This window comes from Dermacentor variabilis, chromosome 9, assembly GCF_050947875.1.
Source record: "Dermacentor variabilis isolate Ectoservices chromosome 9, ASM5094787v1, whole genome shotgun sequence".
NCBI classification, from domain to species: Eukaryota; Metazoa; Arthropoda; class Arachnida; order Ixodida; family Ixodidae; genus Dermacentor; species Dermacentor variabilis.
In genome coordinates this window covers 73182834-73206313 of record NC_134576.1, presented here as the reverse complement: position 1 = coordinate 73206313, position 23480 = coordinate 73182834, and the positions used below count along the sequence as shown (strand labels likewise).

Here is a 23480-nt window from a genome sequence, read left to right as displayed (position 1 = left end):
AGACTCTGCGCAGGGAAGTAAGAAGCAGTTGTAACTGAAATCTGTGAGCATATACTTCTCCAGTTTGGATAAAAAAAAAACAATGGCTATGTTGCACTTGTGTCTTTGACGCAAGTGTAAGGATTGTTAATAAAGGCTAGAATTGTAGTTTCTCGGGGAGTTGAGAGGTTCAAGCAATTGGCCTCCAGTATGGAGCAAAAGCTAATGGCGCTAAACCTTCACCCACCACCAAGACCGATATACAGAAGCACGTGCTGTAGAGAATAAACCGCGCATGGCAGAGAAGTCGCATTGATAAATAAACAGTTCTTAAACTCAAGAAGCATAAGAAATTGTAGCTGAATAGCAATGATACTTATTTTATAAAACGGGCTTCGTTACGAGAACATGACATTACGAGAACATGACACTACGAGAACATGAAATTACGCCAGCGAATGCACCACTCATAATTTTGCGTATTGTTTATTGGCTTGCACAATAATCGCACCTTTCTTGGAGTTTCCATATATTACAAAAAAAAGGAAACATACAAATTGTTCCCGAATACACTTCAGCTAAGCAAAGCTTTCAGTTAGAGCATCCTTTGTTTAAAAAATTTTATTACTTTCGTAAATATGTAACTAAGAGCATATACGGGTCCCAAAGGACTTATTCTTAATGGAAGCTCTGCTCCGCGGGAATGGTTCAAACAAGGTAATGTGTAAATGTATGCAGTACAATGTAAACTGCATTCCTATAACTTTTGAAGTTTTACATGTGTGCAAAATTCGGGAGTCTTCCAATCATGAATAATTTTTGTTCAAAGGGAGTACTCTAGGCATAACATTAGTCCCAGTAGGGGAAGTTCAACTCACGCGTTGAAATTCAGATTTTCTCATAGAAGTTTGTTTGAGACCGCGAATAAAGCTGATCCGTTGAAATCCTTGTTGCTGAGCAGGCACTATCAAAGCATCTACTAATAGATTGACTAAAGGACAAGCAAGTTCGGTCACTGCACGAGCCAATGTCATGCCCCACTTTGTAGACCTCTCCTCACATTCTACGCTTTCTGGCACTGAATGCGCTAAAAGCTCTGTGAATTCCAAAAAAAGCGACAACACAAAGGCTTCCGCGTGACGTCGTACACTCTTAGACAAAGGTACACCCTTTTGGGTGCATATCTGCCACACACAACAATAATCAGCATATGGCTTTCTTGCGTTTCCTTTCTTGAGAACGCCGCGCCCGCTACTTTCCTGTCGGGAATGCTATGCCATGCTATAACGCGCGTGCCGTTCGCTACTGGGAAGTACCGTGTTCGCGGCGTTAAAGATAGGAAATGCGGACAAGACTGCTGGCGATTATTGTTGTGGCAAGATACAACCCAAAGGGTGTAATTTCGTTTTAGAGTGTAAATTAGGCGTGCAGCAACTTACAGCTATTCGTGGCGAGACTACCACAGCTCTGATGCTTCTCCGGCGACCGTCGTCGTCCGGTTGGGCTTCACCCATCAGTATGTTCACAAGCGCGTACTCCATGAGCGAGGCGAACACGAACACGGTGCACGAAGACATGAAGATATCGATGGCCTTTATGTAGGACACGGGTGGAAGAGATTTCTGCGACTGGGCGTGCTGCGTTGAAAGAGTCAGCAGGCTGGTGACACAGAGGGTCACCCTGGCGGGCACGGCCTCGGGCTTGATCCAGAAGGAGATCCAAGACATGATAACGATCAGGCATGTCGGTATGTACGTGTGGAACATGTAGTAGCCCAACCGCCGCTTGAGCGTGAACACGAGCTGGATGCAGGTGAAGTTGCCTGTCAGAAAAGGAGGCACCATTCTAGCGTCGAGATATGAAGCGATAGATAATTGGTCATAAAGGTCTGCCTATTTCATACTAACACGCACTGATATGTTCAAGGACCCATAATAAAAATAAAACACGTTGCAAATAACTAGCTATAATGAACACGCAAGAAAAGTTGTCTATTTGATGAAGAAATACGAAGGGTAACTTTTATTCGAACCCGCCGTGGTTGCTCAGTGGCTATGGTGTTGGGCTGCTGAGCACGAGGTCGCGGGATCGAATCCCGGCCACGGCGGCCGCATTTCGATGGGGGCGAAATGCGAAAACACCCGTGTGCTTAGATTTAGGTGCACGTTAAAGAACCCCAGGTGGTCAAAATTTCCGGAGTCCTCCACTACGGCGTGCCTCATAATCAGAAAGTGGTTTTGGCACGTAAAACCCCAAATATTATTATTAAGTTTTATTCGATGACTCCTAAAAATTACGTTTCGAAAGAATTTATGGGTTCCGATCATGCAGGCTGCGTTGCTAGGTATTTTGTTTGTGAACACGCAGCCGCACTCTTGATGTCAGCCTACGCTGTAAAAAAAAAAACGGCCATAGAAGCCTCCCGAACAGCCTCACTGCAATACGTTTCTAAGCAAGACTGTTCGTAAAAGAAATCACGTAGCGATGTTCGAAATATGATTAGCGAAGGCAGTGAGCCAATACCAAAAAGCCGCTACGCACTAAATGCCATGTCAATGCAGCAAGGAGCAGCAATGTTCTTTTCCGTCGTACCACATTTATTCCTGTGGCTTCCATGGTTAAACGACTATTCCATTTTTGTGTGTTTGGTTGATGTGCGACACAGTGAAGTTAGGAATGGTGCAAACTACAAATAAATCGGCCTGTGCTCCGTTGACTTCACGAAGATGTGATCAGCTTTTTCTTTCCTTCCGGGTGTCCTTGACGTACTTGAATGTACGTCACTTTTACAATGTCACAATGTATAGCACTTTTTTTTCCTTCCGGATGTCCTTGACGTACTTCAATGTATCGCGAAAAATGTAAAAGAATGACAGGAAATAATGCAAATTGCGTTACGGCAATATTATCGGTGAAGTCGGAAAGGAGGGAGCAAGAAGGAGACTATAAACCAGTTATAAAAATTGTAAAGCATGCCATTTGAGGAACGGTCCTTTCTGGTGAAATATATTTGATGAAACAAGACATCGGCACTATCAGTATCACTCACACGGCAAGTTTAATGCGAAACGTTTTCGTGCACCGCTTATGGAACTGGCACCACATACATGTCGGGGCATTACTTCGCACCGTTGATAATGTTACAAATGAGCTCCTTAACTCCTGCTAGAATCCTGGATGAACGTCGGACGCGACTTCGCGGATGCTAACGTTCCTTCTTCCCCTTTCTTATTTTTTTGAACATTGACGCGCGCGTGCTTTGTGTCGTTCCAGCAGCACATATATTTCTGTCGATGCAAGTGAATGAATTTCCAGCGGACAGTGTCAGGGCAGAACGATTCCGTTGTTCTCGCTGTAACCCTGCGTTCTTGAGTCTGTGCGAGAAATGCTTCTTTTTGAAGCTGCCATTTGAGCTTGAGCAGCTTCATTTATTACAACTAATGCTTCTTCTTGTACTGTTCTTTTACCGTCGCAAAAAAAAATGGCGCCGCTTCGGCGCGGGCTGGCGCACATACCTGTGGAGTAGACCTGCGTGCAGTCTCCCATGGTGGTGGAGACAAGGTTGTGCTGGGGCAGCTCGATCGAGTCGTCCACCACGAGAGGCACGTCCTCTTCCCACGCGAACACCAGGTCATCCGTCGTGTACGAGACTGCGGGAGGCAATACACACGGACGACTAAACGATCCCGCAGGAAATGAGTGCCGCGTGTGTCGAGTCCCCCGAAAAGGAACGCATCCCAGAGCAATGGAATACTGAAATCAAGATAGCTTGTCCGGCTTCGCGTATAAATTTAGGCATCTATTAGTGATCGTATTGGAGGATAGTTTGCATTATTATAATGCAAGGCGGTTATTTTCTGTATTCAGTCAAGAATGGACGCTTGATGATGATGTATGGCGTTTTATGGCGCAAGGGCCAGGTATGGCCAAAGAGCGCCATGTCTGTGGTAATGAGTTTGCTGTGTAATTATGACTACTGCGAAATTGGTGTGACGTGGCTGTAAAGGGGCCTTAAAATATACGCTCTAAAGTGCGTAAAATCTGTATAATAAAATTATGGTGATGACGTATCACTTGTATTATGAGCATTTAGATGCATATAAAAAGAATGATACGATAGGTAAAATATATCAGATTATAAGAAATGCTGGAGCACTACTACCTCGTCAGAGCCCTTGAAGCACAAGGGCCTGGAGGCATGTGCTATTCAAAACAATTATCGCAGCGGCATCCTCTGGAGCGAGGATGCTCTACGAATTTAATGGGCTTATAACGTGTAGAACTACATCCTTTAAGAAGTCGAGGACTGCTTTGGTGTTAAAAAGCGGTTCCTTACCAAGAAACATAGCCGGGTGTAGAGGGATGTAATTACGGTACGCAAGCGGAAAATGTTTCATTCTTTCAGGTTCGGCTTTCCGACACTCCAAGAGGACATGGAGGACGGTCAGCCTCTAACCGCATCTACCACAGGTTGGAGGTTCACTTCCAGTAAGTAGAAAATGATGGGTCCCAAATGTGTGTCCTATTCTGAGGCGACAGAATAGGACATCTGTTCGCCGAGATTTTGTTGGGGAGTGCAAAAACCTAACTGAGGCTTTATAACATGCAGTTTGTTATTTGTTTGCGCGTCCCACGTGCACTGCCAGTAATATCGCAGTTTATTTCGCAAGAAAGGCCTCAGGTCTGTGACAGGCACATCAGCGGTAGGGTCAACAGCTTGCGATGTGATTGACGTGGCCATCTCGTCCGCAAGAACGTTACCTTCGATTCTCCTATGGCCAGGGACCCAGCATATTATGATATTTTGGTTAGATGAGTACGCTTTACATAATACCGAATACAGTTCATTGAATACGGGATTTTTATGTTTGTAGAGTGACATTAAGGCCTTCACGACGCTTAGAGAGTCTGTATAGATCGCTGCTTTTGAAAGTTTTGATCTTCTTATATGCTTCACGACAGAGAGTAATGCGTAGGCCGCGGGCGAAATATGCTTGTTTCCGGATGTAGTACATCGGATGCCGAAAAGGATGGGCCGACGGCTGCATAGGATACCCCGGCATATGACTTCGAAGCGTCTGTGTAGAACTCTGCCCAGGAGTGTTTGTACTGAAGTTCTAGGAAATGCATTCTGATTTCGGGCTCAGGAGCGTGCTTTGTAACTTTTATAGAGGATATGTCACATTGTATCACCTGCCACTGCCAAGGAGGTAAGAGCTTGATTATGTGCATTAAGCGATGCTCGAGGAGTGGGACATGCATTTCATTGCTAATTCACACGCAGCGAAAAAGGCTGTCTTATGGAGGGACGATTACGGAAAAGTGTAGCGCACGTCATATCGGTAACAGTATCAAAACATGGATGTTCAGGATTAGAGCGTCCTTTAAGGAAATATGTAACGCTGATGTATGATCTCTGTAGGTGGAGAGACCATTCATTGGATTCGGCATATAAGCTTTCAATCGGGCTTGTTCTGAAAGCGCTTGTGGCTAAGCGGATACCTAGATGGTGAACAGCGTCTAGCATCTTTAGCGCGGTCGGGGCGGCAGAGTTATATACCACGGCACCATAATCTAATCGTGACCGAATGAGGCTCTTATAGAGATTCATTAGGCTCTTCCTGTCACTACCCCACGTAGTCTGGGATAGAAGTTTCATTAGGTTCATTGTTTTCAGACACTTTTCTTTAAGACGTTTAATGTGGGGGACGAATGTGAGTCTATTCTCAAGTATAACACCTAGAAATTTGTGCTCTTTGTTTACAGGTATCTCTTGTCCACACAGTTCTAAGCAAGGATCCGGAACCAGGCCTCTCCTTCTTGCAAACAAAACACAAGAACACTTATGAGGAATGATTTTAAATCCATTTTTCTCTGCCCACCCTCACACCTTGTTCAAACCACGCTGTACCTGTCTCTCGCACACTGCGAGGTTACAGGATTTGAAACATATTTGGATGTCGTCCACATAGACGGAATACAAGATGGCCGGTGGTAAGGAAGCACGAAGTGTTGTCATCTTAACAATAAAGAGTGTGCAACTGAGCACGCCACCCTGGGGTACACCAGTTTCTTGTGTAAAAGGACGTGACAGGACATTGCCTACTTTCACCCGGAAGGTACGACTGGACAAATAGTTTTCTATTAGGATTAGCATATTACCATGAATGCCCATTTCCGATAAGTCTCGCAAGATCCCGTATCGCCACGCTGTGTCATACGCCTTTTCCATATCGAGAAATATCGATAAGAAGAACTGTTTATGTATAAGTGCGTCCCGGATATTTCCTTCAATACCTACAAGATGATCGGTTGTGGAGCGCCCTTCTCGGAAACCACACTGATAGGGATCAAGCATTTTGTTCTGTTCAAGGAAATGGATGAGTCGCCAATTTATCATTTTTTCAAATGCCTTACACATGCAACTTGTGAGGGCTATCGGGCGGTAGCTTGCCACTGAGGAGGGATCTTTGCCTTGTTTTAAAAGAGTGACCACAATGGCTTCTTTCCATGTGGTCGGAAGGTACCCTGCGTCCCAGATAGTGTTGAAAAGTGTAAGTAGTGGAAGTTGCCTGTCATTGTGTAAGTTTTTCAGCATTTCATACATGATTCTGTCAGATCCAGGTGCAGAGCTCTTGCATGCGCTCAAGGCAGCTCTCAACTCTGCAATACTAAAGGGGCGGTTGAACGATTCATTCTGCCGACAATTTCTTATGAGTGGCTTGCATTCTTCTATTTGTTTATATTTGAGAAAGGGTTTTAATAGCTGTTGGAACTTGACACGCTCTGAAAGTGCTCCCCAAGTGAGTCTGCTTGTTCAAGCAGGGTATCTATCGCATTGAGTGTTTACCAGGGGGAGTGAATAAGTTTGTCGTCCTTTTATCCTGTTAACCCTCTTCCAGACTTTCTCCTCCTCTGTATAAGAGTTGGCACCCGATAAAAACTTCTGCCAACTCTCTCTTCTGGCCTGTCGGCACGTTCTCCTTCCTTCGGATTTTGCTTTTTTAAAGTTAATAAGATTCTCCGCAGTGGGAGAGGCGAGTAGCAACCCCCACGCTTTGTTTTGTTTCTTACGGGCGGTCCTACATTCGTCGTTCCACCACGGGACGCGCCGTTTGCATGCGAAACCACTTACTTCAGATATGCATTTAGATGCGGCATCTATAATGAAGGCTGTAAAATACTGAACGGCAGCATCAATTCCTAAAGAGGACATGTCCTTCCATGAGATCCTGGTGAGAGTTCAGAATTTCTCCCAGTCGGCTGTATTGATTTTCCACCTAGGAGCCTCTGGTAGACATTAGTTTTCTTTATATGTTCTTAGTAGTATTGGGAAGTGGTCGCTCCCGTAAGGATTGTCGTTAACTTCCCATTCAAGTTAAGTTCAGACAGTAGTGACGGGGAGACTAGGCTAAGATCTATTGAAGAAAATGTTCTGTTTGCAAGAGAATAGTATGTCACTTCCTTCTTATTCAGAAGACAAGTACCAGAAGAGAAAAGGAACTGTTCAACAAGACGTCCTCGCGCATCTATACGAGGGTCGCCCCACAGGTAGTTGTGTGCATTGAAGTCGCCAAGAACAACATAAGGTTCTGGCAATTCCTCTATAAAGGATTGAAATTCATGTTTAGTTAATTTGTAATGTGGGATTATATAAAGCGAGCAAATAGTGATGAGTTTGTTTAGCAGAACAACTCGCACCGCCACTGCTTCAAGGGGCGTTCGTAGCTGTAAAGGTTGACATGGTATACTTTTATGAGTGAGAATCGCAACACCAGCCGATGATGCGACGGCATCATCGCGATCTTTGCGAAACGTAACATACGTACGGAGAAAGTTTGTGTGTCTGGATTTTAAGTGTGTTTCCTGTAAACACAGCACTTTTGGATTATGTTTGTGGATGAGTTCTTGCAAATCATCAAGGTTTCTAAGACCTCTGATGTTCCGTTGAATAATTTGTGTATCCATATTTAATGTAAATAAGTGCTGTGTGTACGGAAAGGGAGGTGATGCCTTAGGTTACAGAGCTCTTTCGAGGCCCTGTAACGGGGGTTCTGCCCTTTCTGGAGCATTCGAGGGAGCCTCGCCGCTCCTTAGGCGCTTGGTGTGCCTTGAGAATAGGTGTAGTGTCCATTGCCTCTTGTGAGGCGCCGGACACGTGCTCTTGCGAGCGAGATGTTTCCCGGGAGAGTCCCGCCTTGGAGGGCAAGACCCCTGCGCCCACCAGCCCGGAGGTCGATGCGGCTCCCTGGGGGATTTGGCTGCGCCGGCCGTCGCCAGCGCTGGAAGGGACCTGGGAGGTTGAGGCAGACTCGGCTGCGCCCACCTTAGGGGTCGATGGTCCCCTCTCCTTGGTTGACGGAGGAGCGCTAGCTGCAACCGCCGCGGGGGCAGATGGCGTAACTGCCCACTCACGGCTTGTGGGTCGGACAGCCGCCGGAGGCTGTTGTGACGCTGCCCCCTGACGCGCCACTTCGGCAAAGCTTTTCTTTGGCAGGTATGCTACCCGCCTTCGTGCCTCTTTGAACGATATATTCTATTTTACTTTTATAGTTACAATTTCTTTTTCCTTCTTCCATGAGGTACACGACCGCGAGTACGCGGCGTGATCCCCGTCCCAGTTTACACAGTGGAGAGAGTTATTACATGCTTCAGTGGCGTGTTCAAGGGCACTACATTTCGCACATGTTTGGCGGCCTCGGCAGCTCTGCGAGCTGTGGCCGAAACGCTGGCATTTGAAACACCTTAGGGGATTCGGCACATATGGTCTGACACGGAGCTTCATGTACCCGACCTCTACAGACTCGGGCAGAATACTTAAACCGAATGTTAGTATTAGGTGCTTCGTTTGAATTTTTTTACCATCCCTTCTCATCTTAATTCTTCTGACATTGACAACGTTCTGCTCACTGAAGCCCTCCAAGAGCTCAGCCTCTGTCAGCTGGAGCAAATCGTCATCAGACACAACGCCGCGGGTGGTGTTCTGAGTGCGGTGAGGAGTTACTGTCAATGGAGCATCCCCAAATGACACTAGACTGGGCAACCTTTAGTATTGTTTCTGATCATGCAGTTCTAACAGGAGATCACCACTTGCCAGCCTTGATACCTTGTAACCATAAACGAGGTGGTTACCACCAGACAGCTGGCATATATTTATGGCGATAGTATTTATAAGGCCGGTATTGGTGTATTTACGCCGTAACCGTCACGCTATGTCGGTATCAACGGCGTATGATCTGGAAGCGCGCGGAGGACTGAGGCTGACTTCGGACCGGCTTTCATGCTTCGTTAGCCACTTCGGACTTCACCACTGGCACCTGTCGGAGACAGACTTCTGAGATGTCGAGCAAGCGTCGCCTAAGCGTCGCATTGTCGTTGATGAAGCCGGTTGAGCGCTCGCCGGCGTCGGTGCCGAATATTAGTCAGAAATTTATTCCTTGTGGTAGGAACCTCTTTCTCCCACTTAAGGCGGAGCACCTCCTGACAGTTGGACGTTCAGGTCACGCGCTCTAGAGCCCGCGCCGTACCCGCCATGGGTACAAGTATTGCACAGCTAAAAACGAGAATCACTCTGGAAGCTCTACCAGCTGCTAAGAAATACTAGCCAATAGCGGCAGTGGGCGTATCACTAGCCACGTTAGCCGACCAAGGGGAAACAGCCCTGATGAAACAAAAGCTTTTATAAATTTGGCCCCAGGTACACAACAAAATTATTTGTTCACCGATCCAAATGCTGGGTAAAATTCCAGTGGAATATGTTATTGCCATTTTTTCCTATTGCACAATGAAAGAAAATACTCCACTCACTGCTCTCAATCTTGAGCGTGCAGACTTGGGTGTCGTGGGGATAGGTCTCGAACTTCATGGCGCACGACAGCAGAAGGGTTAGCCTAATAAAGAAAGATATAAAAAAGTTGTTTTACGGTGATCAGGAGACAGCATGCACCACTGACTAGGTTGAATTTTTTTTTCAGCCGTCGCCAAGAAAGTGAACTTGCAAAAAGCGGAATTCGAATTCGTTGCTCAGCGATAGGTCGCGGGTTCCATTCGAAGCCGCCAAACACACATGTCTAAGAGTGAAAAATGTGAAAACTGCCCCTGTACTTAGATGTAGGCGTACGTTAAAAAACAATGTCTACAAAATCAACCGAAGCCCTCCATGACAGTGTCCCTCAAATCCACTGTGCATATTCGGGAAGTTAAAGTCCACATTAAATTTTTTTTACTTTGAACTCACAAGTGGGAAGCCGACGTACTGTACGAAATTTGTTTACTTATTTGTTATTTTTGTTTATTTTATTTTTATTTGAATACTGCAGCCAACAATGGAGCTATAGCAGGAACGTAGGGGTAGAAGTGGATGAAGTACAAAAACTGGTAACAAGCCGATTCAGTGAGCCTGAACACAGGACTTGACATGTAGGTGAACATAAGAGAATATTGGGAACAGCGAAATTAACATGCAGCAGGTCCCGTGATAACCTACTGTCATCGACATAACTACTTCAGTAGACGTCTATGCGTTAGAACCTGCTTGTCAGAAAAAACTAACACATTTTGTCTCAATAGTTAGGGAATACCTGTTGCCTGCCCCTATAATATTACCCTCTTCCGCCCTACAGAAAAAATTTTGCTTCGCAGTAGATTATCCGCATTCAGCTGCTTCTTTACACCCTCCACTCACCACTTCTCTGTCTATTGTATCTCAGCACAATTGTGCCGGCGGAAAGGACAAAGCTCGTTTGAGATCTTAAGATAGATAACTTGTTGCTTTAAATTGAAATTTGAGCATTATAAGTATTTATTTTGAACATTGGCAGGAAAACATCGAAGGAAATAGACTACCAAGAACTTTCTTTGAACTGTGATGTGTAAAATTGATATATATATATATATATATATATGATTGTAGAGAGATTATACACAACGCAATGTTATCAGAACACTCGTGTGGAAAAAGTGACACAAAAATCTGATGAATCTCTTTCTCTCTCTGATGAACAATCATGCATTTATCTCACTGGCCGCGGTGTAACAAAGGCAACCACGTAAGCTAATAGCTCCCTTGAAACTTATGGCAGCCCTTACGAACTAAATAATACTACCATTATTTGAAACCAAATGTGACTGAAATTTGTATACATAAAAAATGTAGCGTCGTGCACGCCTAGAAGGTAAATTTGAAATAATAATTGTAAATGCATTTGGCTCTCTTGTGTGTAATAATTGGCACATTGCGTGACGTAGCCAAAACATTACTTGTATGTCAAGTGTAAACGGCGGTGAGCTGAAATAACTCTACGTTCATTGAGAAAACATCACGGCTCACTGAAACGTATGTCACAAGCGCAAATTTAGAATACCACGAAAAGAAAATATTTGGTCCACATGGCCACATCAGTTCTGCGCAAGCCACAAGGTGGAGTAATATTCAAGAAACAAAAATTGGAGGACGCTTAAGCTTCGCCTTCAAGAGTGGAACGCGACAGCGTTCCCGTCGACCCGCCAAGGTGTGTATGACAATGGGCTACGGCGCAGCGACTACGCGCCCCGCATCGGACGCGGTGAGCGTCGAGCAACGCAGCGTTCGGCGCGACAACGAAATGTGCGCCTGAGCAAGCGACGCACGCCTGAGCTTTAGAAACAGCTCGTTTCTAAGGCAACACCGCGTTCACTAGAGGCGCTTTTGTACCACTTTGAAGCATCGAACTCGTGGCTCAGTGGTAACGTCTCCGTCTCACACTCCGGAGACCCTGGTTCGATTCCCACCCAGCCCATCTTGGAAGTTGCTTTTTATTTATGAAGTGCCTGCCGTGATTTATCGCTCACGGCCAACGCCGCGGACGCCGACGCCGACACCGACGCCGACGACACCGGCTTTTCTGCGACACGAGCTCCTTAACGCTATCGCGTTAAAAGGCTGACGCCTATGCGTCAGTAACCTGAAGCTACAAAAAAAAACCCATCGGTTTCTTCAAAATCTGCAGTTGTCACTGTCTACTCTAAATTAGGGAGCCACTATGAAAAGCGCGGACAAATACTGTCTTACAATGACTATTATTTTTTAAATAATTTTTTGATGCACTGAAGAAAAATATATATTCTTGGTTGTTTGTGTTTCCCTTTTTCCTTTTATTCAACTCAAGATGTAGCTGATGAAGGCATCTCGACTTCTGAACATGTACTAGCATTGTCTTGCCTTTTTTACCTTACTCAACTGTGTGTGTTGTTCTGAGCCACCCAGATATGGTGAACGCTTCAGCGCTTAAATACGCATGCTTGAACAATACATCGTCGCCAATGTGAGCTACAGTAGATTTATGATCAAGTTTCATGAGCGCGCAGGTTATGCTGTGGCATGCAGTGAGTAAAGTGTATAAAATGCTCTTTAACTTTAGCGTTACTAAAGGATGGTCATGAGAGACTCCCTGACAAGAAGCATTGCGACGTCGAGAGAGAGGCAGTGTAGGTTTAACAGAATTTATCACGAAATAGCCTTTTCGCTCTCCTCCCAATTAAAATTGCCCGTTACAGTGCCGCACACCAAGCGCGTGTACACCCTTGAACAAAAGTACACGGACTAGGAAATTGCGCGATAATGCGGATTGTTTTTCCTCTGCCTGAATGCAAATTGAAATTGAGGACTGCAGTCGAAAACATGGCATTGCGAACTTTCCAGTGTACTCGTCAATTTCACTTTATGCATTATCATCCCGAAGAAATCTTGTTTTTTCGGAGACCCTGTCGTCTGCATACTTTTGGTCATGGGTGTACGTCCTGCAGGCATGAGTTCAACGCGAATAAATGAGTGGAACGTGGTGCGCCTTTCTCAGTTCATCTGCATTCATTAGGGCGGTCGAAAGATAGGTCTAAATAGGGGCCTAGAATTTCAATATATTTTGAAAACGGCTTGAGAAAAGCCATTGTACGTCAGACTACGCAGAAATTATAAATAACGTGAATTTTCATGAGGGTCTGGTTGTTCGCGGGTCACGTTGTGATAGTGGCGCACCTTTCAGACAATCAAACCGTCCGTAGCCGCGGAAACCACTTATGTAGAGTGGCAAATTTTGAGAGCCAGATGTCACTTACTTGACCATGTAGAGGATGCGCCTGTCGGAGTAGAGCCAAATGTAGTGGTTCGGAATGGTCATCTCCTGGAACGTGACCCGCTTGGCGTTCTTGAAGAAAGAATCTGGCCGCCACATGCGCTGGAGCCAGCTCACAGGCAACAGGCGGTACTTGGACGTCATGTTGCGCGGAAGACGCAGCCGGTAGTCGTGCCAAGTTTGTGACATGAATATGTCCGCGACGTAAGTCTGCGAAATATTTCACGCTACGTTGCGTTGTGTGCACCGTGGGAATACTTAACATTTCTTGATCTCGCGCACGGAAGTGCGAGCAGTGAAGAAGAATGGCGTTCACAGCAAGATGAGACGTGAAATGAACTCAAGCGGTAGAAGAATAGCTGTCATTGGTAGCCAACGTTTCGGCAAGGAGTTATATGCAAGACAAATCCTGAGAAAGACACGTACTTTTGTCGAAATTGACCAGATAAATTGGGGAACCATACTTGCCTAATGGTGAAAGGGAGTAGAAGGAGACAGGTTTCCTCAGCCAGTGTGTCGATTACGTGACTTGCCAAGAAAAAGCTATAAATAATATATGTTCCTGACAAATTAAAAATATGTATGACAAACACGTACGTTCACTAATTGCCAGTGCCAGTAAGATAATCTTTTAAAAAGGCTGCTAATGACACAAATTATTTCTAGCAAGCTCACGGCATGATTGAGGTGCTTAAGTAACAGCGCATGTTTTCGTTGTGAATGCATCACACTGGAATCAGAAATGGTTGCACAAAAAGGGCGTTACTATTTCATTGCCTCTGGAAGGAAAGATAACAATGGATACATTTTTTTCTCTACAAATTTGGTAGCTTTTTGTGAACAGATGAAATAAATCAGTTTTCAGTATAGCGGGCAAGTGATTTATTGCTACACCTAAAAACTAGCTAGGTGGTCACGCGACAAGGCGCTATGAACATTGGTGTTTTTTTAAGTTGGTGTTTAATATTTATGGAGAAAGAATCATAGGTTTGTCGTTAGGAAAGCGAAAAGAGCGGTGTGGACTGAAGAGAAAATGCGGGCACACAATATCGCAGGCGAAATTAAAAAGAAGTAATAGATAAGAGGTCGCCATGTAATTCGTAGCATGGATCGCTGGTGGTCAGTTAGAGGTAATGAATGGGTGCCAGAATATGAGAGTTACAGTCTTGGATTGCAATGAACGCGGTGTGGTGAGGAATTAAAGAAATTTGAAGGCATAAGGTGCTGTCAGTTGACACAAGACAAGGGTGATTCGAGATCGCCGAGAGAGGTGTTCGTCCAGAAGTGGCCGCAAGTGGTGTGATAATGATAATGAATAGTGCAGTGACAACAAAGAAATTATTCTCTTACCATTGATCCTTCGTCGATGGAGTCTAAGCTGAGCACAGTGACGTGGAAGCTCACGACGGTAGGCTTGCCTTGGCAAAGAAAGAGACGCGAGAAATTCCAAGCATTTGCTGTCGAATCACGAATGCATTCTCCATAAGAGTGCGTCAAATTTTGATTGAAACAGCCCGTCACAAAACACCCACTGAGGGCATGAATGCGCGTGAACAGTACAGTATTTAGAAAATAGCGTATTGGTTAAGGCGAAAGTTATTCGCCATCTTAATTCAAGTTCAGCGTATATATAACGCTCGGCACTGCGGCGACAATAAAATTTGCTTCTTTCTTTTTCAATAGAGAGAGTGGACATATGTTGTACTATAAGTGTTGTAGCTTAAACCATAACTTGCAATTCGTTCTGACGCATCGCTCTTCCTAGAACTTCTGAAGCTGACGAAGGCGAAAGGCTATATCAAATTTATTAAATTATGCATGTAATACCCATACAGTAACCTGAGTTTACAAACAGCAAACCATTCGGAAAAGTTCACAAAATTCTTGGTAACCTAAAAATTTTCCTGGAAAAATCACGCACATTTCTTTATTCTACCACCCCTCAACGCGGCCGCCACAACAGCGAAGCAAACACGTGAACACATATCGTTTTCATATTTAATGTCTTATCCACAATAGCCCTTTCGTCGAAGACTTCCAGAAGCGCTACAAGCAATGCAGTTTATTGTTTATTTTTGTAACTGCAAAAAAAAAAATCTAAGCCATGACGAGCAATTAAGCGACGTCATCAAAATACACCTTACTTCTGGATTTCAGAGCGATTGTACCGGGAATCGGAAATTTTTATTTGCCTGGTCCTCCGATGATCAACTCATTTATAGCCAAATCATAGGCTTCTATATTATTCGATTGCATCTTAAGAGTTAACTATGGAATACCTCGATTCGTAATAAAATAGGTGGTGTCTACTTCTATCCGCGAAAAGAGACATATAAATTGCAAATTGACTTGTCGCGGGCCTGCAGCTACTGGTGTGTTTCTGTTTACAGCATAGCGCATGTAACACAATCAGCAGTTTTGCAGAATCACACTTGCAAAAAGTTGGTGACATTGAGAAAACTATCGCATCACTTTGTCATATTGCGAATAAACGATTCACAGCACGGCTAGTGGGACAAATTCCAGGCATCTTGCATTGCAATGAATCAGCCTGAAAGGGTTAAGCTCTGACCTCTGTGCCCCTTCCTTGGCACCGTTAAGGAAACACGTTGTTTCAATGATGCGTATCAACCATCATCATCATCTTCTTCTTCTTCATCATCATCAGCCTGGTTACGCCCACTGCAGGGCAAAGGCCTCTCCCAGACTTCTCGAACTACCCCGTTCATGTACTAATTGTGGCCATGTTGTCCCTGCAAACTTCTTAATCTCATCCGCCCACCTAACTCTCTGCCGCCCTTTGCTACGCTTCCCTTCCCTTGGAATCCATTCGGTAACTCTTAATGACCATCGGTTATCTTCCCTCCTCATTACATGTCCTGCCCACGCCCATTTCTTTTTCTTGATTTCAACTAAGATATCATTACCTCGCGTTAGTTCCCTCACCCAATCTGCCCTTTTCTTATCCCTTAACGTTACACCTATCATTCTTCTTTCCATAGCTCGTTGCGTCGTCCTCAATTTAAGTAGAACTCTTTTCGTAAGCCTCCAAGTTTCTGCCCCGTACGTGAGTACTGGTAAGACACAGCTGTTATAAACCTTTCTCTTGAGGGATAATGGCAATCTACTGTTCATGATCTGAGAATGCCTGCCAAACGCACCCCAGCCCATTCTTATTCTTCTGATTATTTCAGTCTCATGATCCGGATCCGCAGTCACTAACTGTCTTAAGTAGATGTATTCCCTTATAAACTTCCAGTGCCTCACTACCTATCGTAAACTGCTTTCTCTTCCGAGACTGTTAAAATTATTTTAGTTTTCTGCAGAATAATTTTTAGACCCACCCTTCGGCTTTGTCTCTCCAGGTCAGTGAGCATGCATTGCAGTTGCTCCCCTGAGTAACTAAGCAAGGCAATATCATCAGCGAATCGCAAATTACTAAGGTATTCTCCGTTAACTCTTATCCCCAATTCTTCCCAATCGAGGTCTCTGAATAACTCCTGTAAACACGCTGTGAATAGCATTGGAGAGATCGTATCTCCCTGCCTGATGCCTTTCTTTATTGGGATTTTGTTGCTTTCTTTATGGAGGACTGCGGTGGCTGTGGAGCCGCTATAGATATTTCGTTTAGCGCAAAACAACGGACACAAGAAAAGACGACAGGACAAGGCACTTGTCCTGGCGCCTTGTCCTGTCGCCTTTTCTTGTGTCCGTTGTTTTGCGCTAAACGAAGTATTTATGGATCCGCACCAACTAGCCCACCAACACATCGTGCTGGGCTATAGATATATTTCAGTATCTTTACATACGCCTCGTCTACACCCTGATTCCACAATGCCTCCATGACTGCTGAGGTTTCGACTGAATCAAACGCTTTCTTGTAATCAATGAAAGCTACATATAAAGGTTGTTTATATTCCGCACATTTTTCTATAACCTGATTGATAGTGTGAAAATGGTCTATTGTTGAGTAGCCTTTACGGAATCCTGCCTGGTCCTTTGGTTGACGGAAGTCCAAGGTGTTCCTGATTCTATTTGCAATTACCTTAGTAAATACTTTGTAGGCAATGGACAGTAAGCTGATCGGTCTATAATTTTTCAAGTCTTTGGCGTCCCCTTTCTTATGGATTAGGAATATGTTAGCGTTTTTCCAACATTCCGGTACGCTCGAAGTCATGAGGCATTGCGGATACAGGGTGGCCAGCTTCTCTAGAACAATCTGGCCACCATCCTTCAACAAATCTGCTGTTACCTCATCCTCCCCAGCTGCCTTTCCCCTTCGCATAGCTCTCAAGGCTCTCTTTACTTTTTCCGGTGTTACCTGTGGGATTTCGAATTCCTCTAGACTATTCTCTCTTCCATTATCGTCGTGGGTGCCACTGGTACTGTGTAGATCTCTATAGAACTCCTCAGCCACTTCAACTATCTCATACATATTACTAATGATATTGCCGGCTTTGTCTCTTAACGCATACATACATCTGATTCTTGCCAATTCCTAGTTTCTTCTTCGCTGCTTTTAGGCTTCCTCCGTTCCTGAGAGCCTGTTCAATTCTATCCATATTATACTTCCTTATGTCAGCTGTCTTACGCTTGTTGATTAACTTCGAAAGTTCTGCCAGTTCTATTCTAGCTGTAGGGTTAGAGGCTTTCATACGTTGGCGTTTATTGATCAGATCTTTCGTCTCCTGCGATATCCTGGTCTTTCGTCTTGCTGGTATCCTGTCTAACAGAGTTACCACAGACTTCTATTGCACACTCCTTAATGATAACCACAAGACAGTCCTGGTCATCATGACTGGATGTAGGGGCGTAGACCTGTACAACCTTCATTTTGTACCTCTTATTGAGTCTCACAACAACACCTGCCACCCTCTCGTTAACAGTATAGAATTCCTGTGTGTTACCAGCTATATTCTTATTAATCAGGAATCCGACTCCTAGTTCTCGTCTCTCCGCGAAGCCCCGGTAGCACAGGATGTGCCCGCTTTTTAGCACTGTATATGCTTCTTTTGGCCGCCTAACTTCACTGAGCCCTGTTATATCCCATTTACTGCCCTCTAATTCTTCCAATAGCACTGCTAGACTCGCCTCACTATATAACGTTCTAGCGTTAAACCTTGCCAGGTTCATATTCCAATGGCGGCCTGTCCGGAGCCAGGGATTCTTAGCACCCTCTACTGCGTTGCAGGTCTGACCGCTGCCGTGGTCAGTTGATTCGCAGCTGCTGGGGACTGAGGGCCGGGGTTTGATTGTTATGTTCATATAGGAGGTTGGGGCCAAGTACTGCACCAGGGTGGCCAATCCTGCTCTGGTGAGGGAGTGCGTTACGAGTTCTGGTCACCGGGATCAGGCCACACTCCAGGCGTGTTTATGCAATTTTATCAACACGCGGATTTTTTTTAATCCAGTGGAAAATTGCGCGGCACCGGCACTCGAGCCACGGACCTCTTGCACGCGAGGCGAGTGTTTTACCTCTACGCCACCGCTGCACCGCCTTATCAACCTTAGGTTTGCAAAAACCTATCTTTCCTAAAGAAGGTAACCACATTTGTAGTGTGAGGCAAAACTTCTGGAACCGAGCAGCTGTGACATGCAATGAATCGCCGCGAAGTTGGCAAAGACAACAATAAAAAGCAGCAGCCTAAAAAAAACTATTACCGTTTTCCTTTGGAGGTTCGAGACTATCATAGTCTCCGGGATTCTCTGGGAGGATTGACTCCAAGTCCAAAGGTTCTTCTCTGGAACAAAAATGTGCACATTTGATGAAAATTATGGTAGCTATGGGCGAAATGCTTCCTTATTTTCTCCCCTCTCGGAGGTCATAATATAATTGGGAACGCATCAACTGATCATAAATTATTAGCACTGAAACGAGATCGAAAAGAAATAGAGGCACAGGCAAGGCTCTCCTCCTAAATAAAACGTGGTCAACTTGTTCTATTTATTAATAAAACGTGCCAGAAACACTGCAGCGAAGCTCCAGTGATTTAGAGGAAGCCTTGCTTCTATGGAAACTACGAAGAGACTCTGCAAGATCATTAGAATAGCCTCTATATGGGTCTGATATATTTACCTGGTTGTGACGCCCCTCATACTTTCTAATAATTGTGGAATAACCATCAAGTATACATTTGGCATAGTTCAAGAGTAATAGATTTGGAAAGCAGAAATGACACATGTAGTCGGGACCTGGGTAGATAAGAATTTGTGCGTTTAACAGAAAGCTTTATACCAGTCAATAACCTAATCACTCATTGGGGACGTTGCGGCAAACTCGACCGATAAGGTGTGTATAAAGAGCAAATAAAACATAGCGCATCCAGGAATAACGCGTTCAACAACTGACACAACTCAAGAATGACAGGCACGCTAGGGCGTAGCTGAGATAATGTGAGTTGGAATATACATATTAACAAATAAACAAGTAAGTACATAAAACATAAATAAAAAATAATGAAATAAATACACTACCTTAACTACTATATATTGAATTTCAAGTTGTGATAAATATAATTCACCGCAAGTGCAAAGCCTTCGTTCTGACTTCCGCCCTTTCTTTTATACGTACTTGACGTGAACATAACCTTTTCTAAGCCTTGAGCCATAACAACATACGCAGGCCTGCACAGGTTTCCCCGCGCTATCATCCTGGAGAATGCGGGGGGCGCCAAAGCTTCCGCCCTTTTCAAAATTGCATCTCAAGATTCCATTTGTTTACTTCAAGTTCCAACGTTTTACATGTTATTCAAACACACAGCAAAATCGACAACGACTCCTTATTGGGCATTCTACATTGAACACTATAGCAGGAACACATACTGAATCCAGAAAATATTACATAGCTTGTTTAAAGCTTTGCCTTTTAAGCTATAAGGAATATTTGTCATCCGCGGATGCGTTACGTTGACACTTCAAACAAATTTTCTCCATTTAGCAAATAGACGTAGCCTGGAGCGTCTCGTGCACTTTAAACAAAGCGCCGACTTGCAAGCACTCCAGGCCAGACACAAAGCGTCGCAAGGCAATACGCAGATAAAATAAAAGCTGAAGTTTTATCCTATATAGGGAAGTGGCCCAACTTTGAATCGTTCGAAAGCGAATCGGAAATCATTCTATTCAAGTTGGACCCGAATAGAAAAGTCACTATTCGCGGACCCGAATATTTTTCGTAAAAATTTCCAATACATCACTTTGTTGAGCGCGCATGTAAAAATATGAAACTGAAGCAACAGTGACATTATATTTTTTTATATACAAAATACTTCAGGCCAACATGTGGCCCAGGCAGTAGTGCATTTGTTTACATTGTTGATAACATTCGAAGGAAAAAAAAGAGCGTTGTCGCAATAAAAAATAACAATGTACAATCGAAGGAATTGCATAAAGCGCAATAAAATCAAAGATAGTCTTTCGTGGAAAAACGAAGAGGGAAGGAAGAATTCGATACAAGTAATCCAGTCTTATTAACCTTAACGCAGCTACAATAGCACTGCTTACTGATCCTTTTTACGCGCAGACTAAGACATATCAAAGCACGCATGCTCGTGCTAGTTTTATCACAACAGCAGTTTTTACACTGCATACAGTACATTGGTGGACAGGAATACATCGACTGGCGGGGTGTCCGATCTATCGAGCCTTCTTGGATAGAAGGGAAGCCTAAATCAATTTGGGCGCTCGATAATATGGGCTTATCTTGTCGGGGTGGTGAGTAGGTCTGGCTGATAGGGGATGGAGATGGGATGAACGATCAAGTTGTAATTCACGTTTCCAGGGGCGGAAAAGCAATGTTGAGCATGCTAATTTGTTTCGGAATGACACAGTAGAAATGTTATTTTCATTCAATTAATGAGACAGGGATTCATAACGTCCATAATTATTAAATATAAAGCAGCCGGTAGGTCTGTTTATGTGCTCCAGTTTGTTAGTGTTTTTTTTCTCGTGAGAGGGTCCCAGATGACTCAAGCCTATTGTCATCGCGAGCTTACCAGTGTGTTGAATGCTAAAAGTTTCACCAATGTGCATGAGTTTGTTGTGCCTTCGCAAACCGAGTTTACACCGAGATGACGCACAAACATTCACACGCACAGACTTGCAGCAAACGCACAAATTTTTACCCAGGCCCTGTAGCGTACATTGTTATATGTACATAGTATAGATAAAGTTGTAGAACACGCAGGATCTCTCAAGAAGCCAGAAATTTGCATCGAAGACAAGACCAAAGCTAATTTGAGGCGGGTTTGGCATATGTCACAGCTGCTATAGTCTGGTAACCCCTTCAGTTACAAGAAGCCGACCGGCTACTAAATCAACTTGAGTAAATTACTTCTGATAGGTGATTTGTAGGTGTCGCATGAACATGTAACTTGAATGAAACGATTCCTCACCATGCCAAAAACACGTGCCACTAGTACCCAATGACAGACATAATGAATAAAGAGTGTAAGTAGCCTTAAACACGCTAAAGGTGCGGTCGAATGTGCGTTATTGTGTCGCTGTCGTCATTTGCTGTGCAGCCGATAACTGCCACCTGCCTCATTGGGCACGCCCTCCACCAGAGAGAGAGAGTAAAGTACTGAGTGCTTGATGGAGGAGGGCTGGGTCGAAGTAGCCGGGAAAGTGGAGAGCCCCAGGCGACGCGAGCATCATAATAGACGTGGACATGCACATTCATGAAAAAATTCATGCCTATGAATAGGGTATGTGCTTTTGACGATCATAACGCATTAGGGCAAAAACAGAAAGTGCGAATCATGTGTCGAGGCAGTTCCTTTGAAATGCTATAGAAATAAGCTACCGAATGTGTTACCAGTTTGTAATAAAAATAAAGAGAAAGAGACACAACACCAACATTTATTAAAGATATAATGATCAAATCATGTGAACAGCCCTGCACGTCCGCCTTGTCTTTCTTCAGCGCTGACAGTCGGTTGAACTCTTATTTTATGCTACACCTCGATAACTCGCACTGTAATTTTCTTCAGATAAAGCATGCGGAAATTGTGCTATTAGACACCATATGTAACTGCAGAAGTTACGTGCAGTCTTCGCATTATATCCTAGTATGCTTGAATGCAATATTATTTCATTATAGTAGTTCCATCTGCCGCAACCACTCCGACCGGAGAAAAAGTGCTGTTCTCCGCCGGCCATCACCGCAGGGGATGCGCTTTTCCAGAATAATGTCGAATATGTATATAGATACTAACGCACTCTTATTAATTTTTCATCTTCATTCTGATAATGCATGAGTGCATGTGCTTCGCAGATTTATGAGCACGCGAACAAGCACATTGTCTCCAGTCCTGGTTATGATTAACTAAAGCATTCGTCACAATGAGCAATTGAACAGAAGGTGCTTTATAATGCTGTGAATGCTAAGCCATGGTAACGTTTCTATATTATTTGTCCAAAAGGCCCTTTTTACCTTCGTGAACTTTTGCAATATATTGAATTCCACTCGCTTATGCCGCTATTCGATTCGTAATATGATTCGGTCTCAGATATGACTATTCGCGCATACCTAATTTATGAACCTCCGCATGTCTCTGAATGAGGGCGGCGCTGAATGACGCATTTTTTCTGATAATGACGCTTCTGCTCTCATTGTGAACACATCCTCACTGTTACGACACACATACACGCACACACACCCATACGCACACGCACACACTGGTCATTTACGTACCGATACCAGGATGATATAATTATAACTCTCGCCCCGCGCTAATTTTCACCAGCTGGAGTTGTCTAACGAGCACCTAATGCACAGTACGCGGGCAATTTCATATTTCGCCCCCATTCAAGTGCCGCCTCCGTGGCCGGGATTTGTTTCCACGACATCGGGCTTAGCATAAGTGACACAGAAATCTGCGTTTCAGACAATATTGTTTTTTTATTTCTTGGTCGATGCTTGAAAGGGAAAAACTGACATGCACTAAAATTGTAGCACGAAGCTTCAAAGGAAACTCATACACGTTTCTCATAAAGAAGGCCTCACACTTGACCAAAAACTCTTGCTGGCCTGGGAGTCGAACTCGGGACTAACGCCTTCCCGGCGCCGTCGCTCTATCATCTGAGCTAACCAGGAGGGTAGCCAATCGCAGACCGAAGGTGAGGCACCAGGACGCTGAACATGGCAAATCAGTACTGCTGAAGCACGCGAGGTGCAGGCTTTCCTCCACCTTGCGGGCTTCCGCAGAACGGATTTTCCCCCTTAGCCGATACTTAATTCCAAAACGTGCAATATGGCTAGTATGAATACTTGTTTAAGGCAAGCGTCTTTTTACTCCCAAATTTAACTGATCCGTTTTGTCAAGGCGTCTTGTCGCCACATAGTCAGAGGCTGCAAACGCACGAAGCGCTCTTTAGGTAATAAAGGCCGAGAAG

At 44.4% G+C, this 23480-nt stretch overlaps 1 protein-coding gene across 1 annotated transcript in view; it reads right to left on the bottom strand.

Moving 5' to 3' along the window:
* Positions 1-23480, bottom strand: part of LOC142558064 (glycine receptor subunit alpha-4-like) — a 99755-nt gene that overhangs the window by 2173 nt on the left and 74102 nt on the right. The window contains exons 3-8 of the mRNA XM_075670228.1: positions 18750-18829; positions 14439-14506; positions 13072-13298; positions 9787-9869; positions 3495-3629; positions 1419-1801 (exon numbers count right to left, since the gene is read on the bottom strand). Of these exons, the coding sequence (XP_075526343.1) occupies positions 1419-1801; positions 3495-3629; positions 9787-9869; positions 13072-13298; positions 14439-14506; positions 18750-18829 (976 nt within the window). The remainder of the gene's footprint in view (positions 1-1418; positions 1802-3494; positions 3630-9786; positions 9870-13071; positions 13299-14438; positions 14507-18749; positions 18830-23480) is intronic.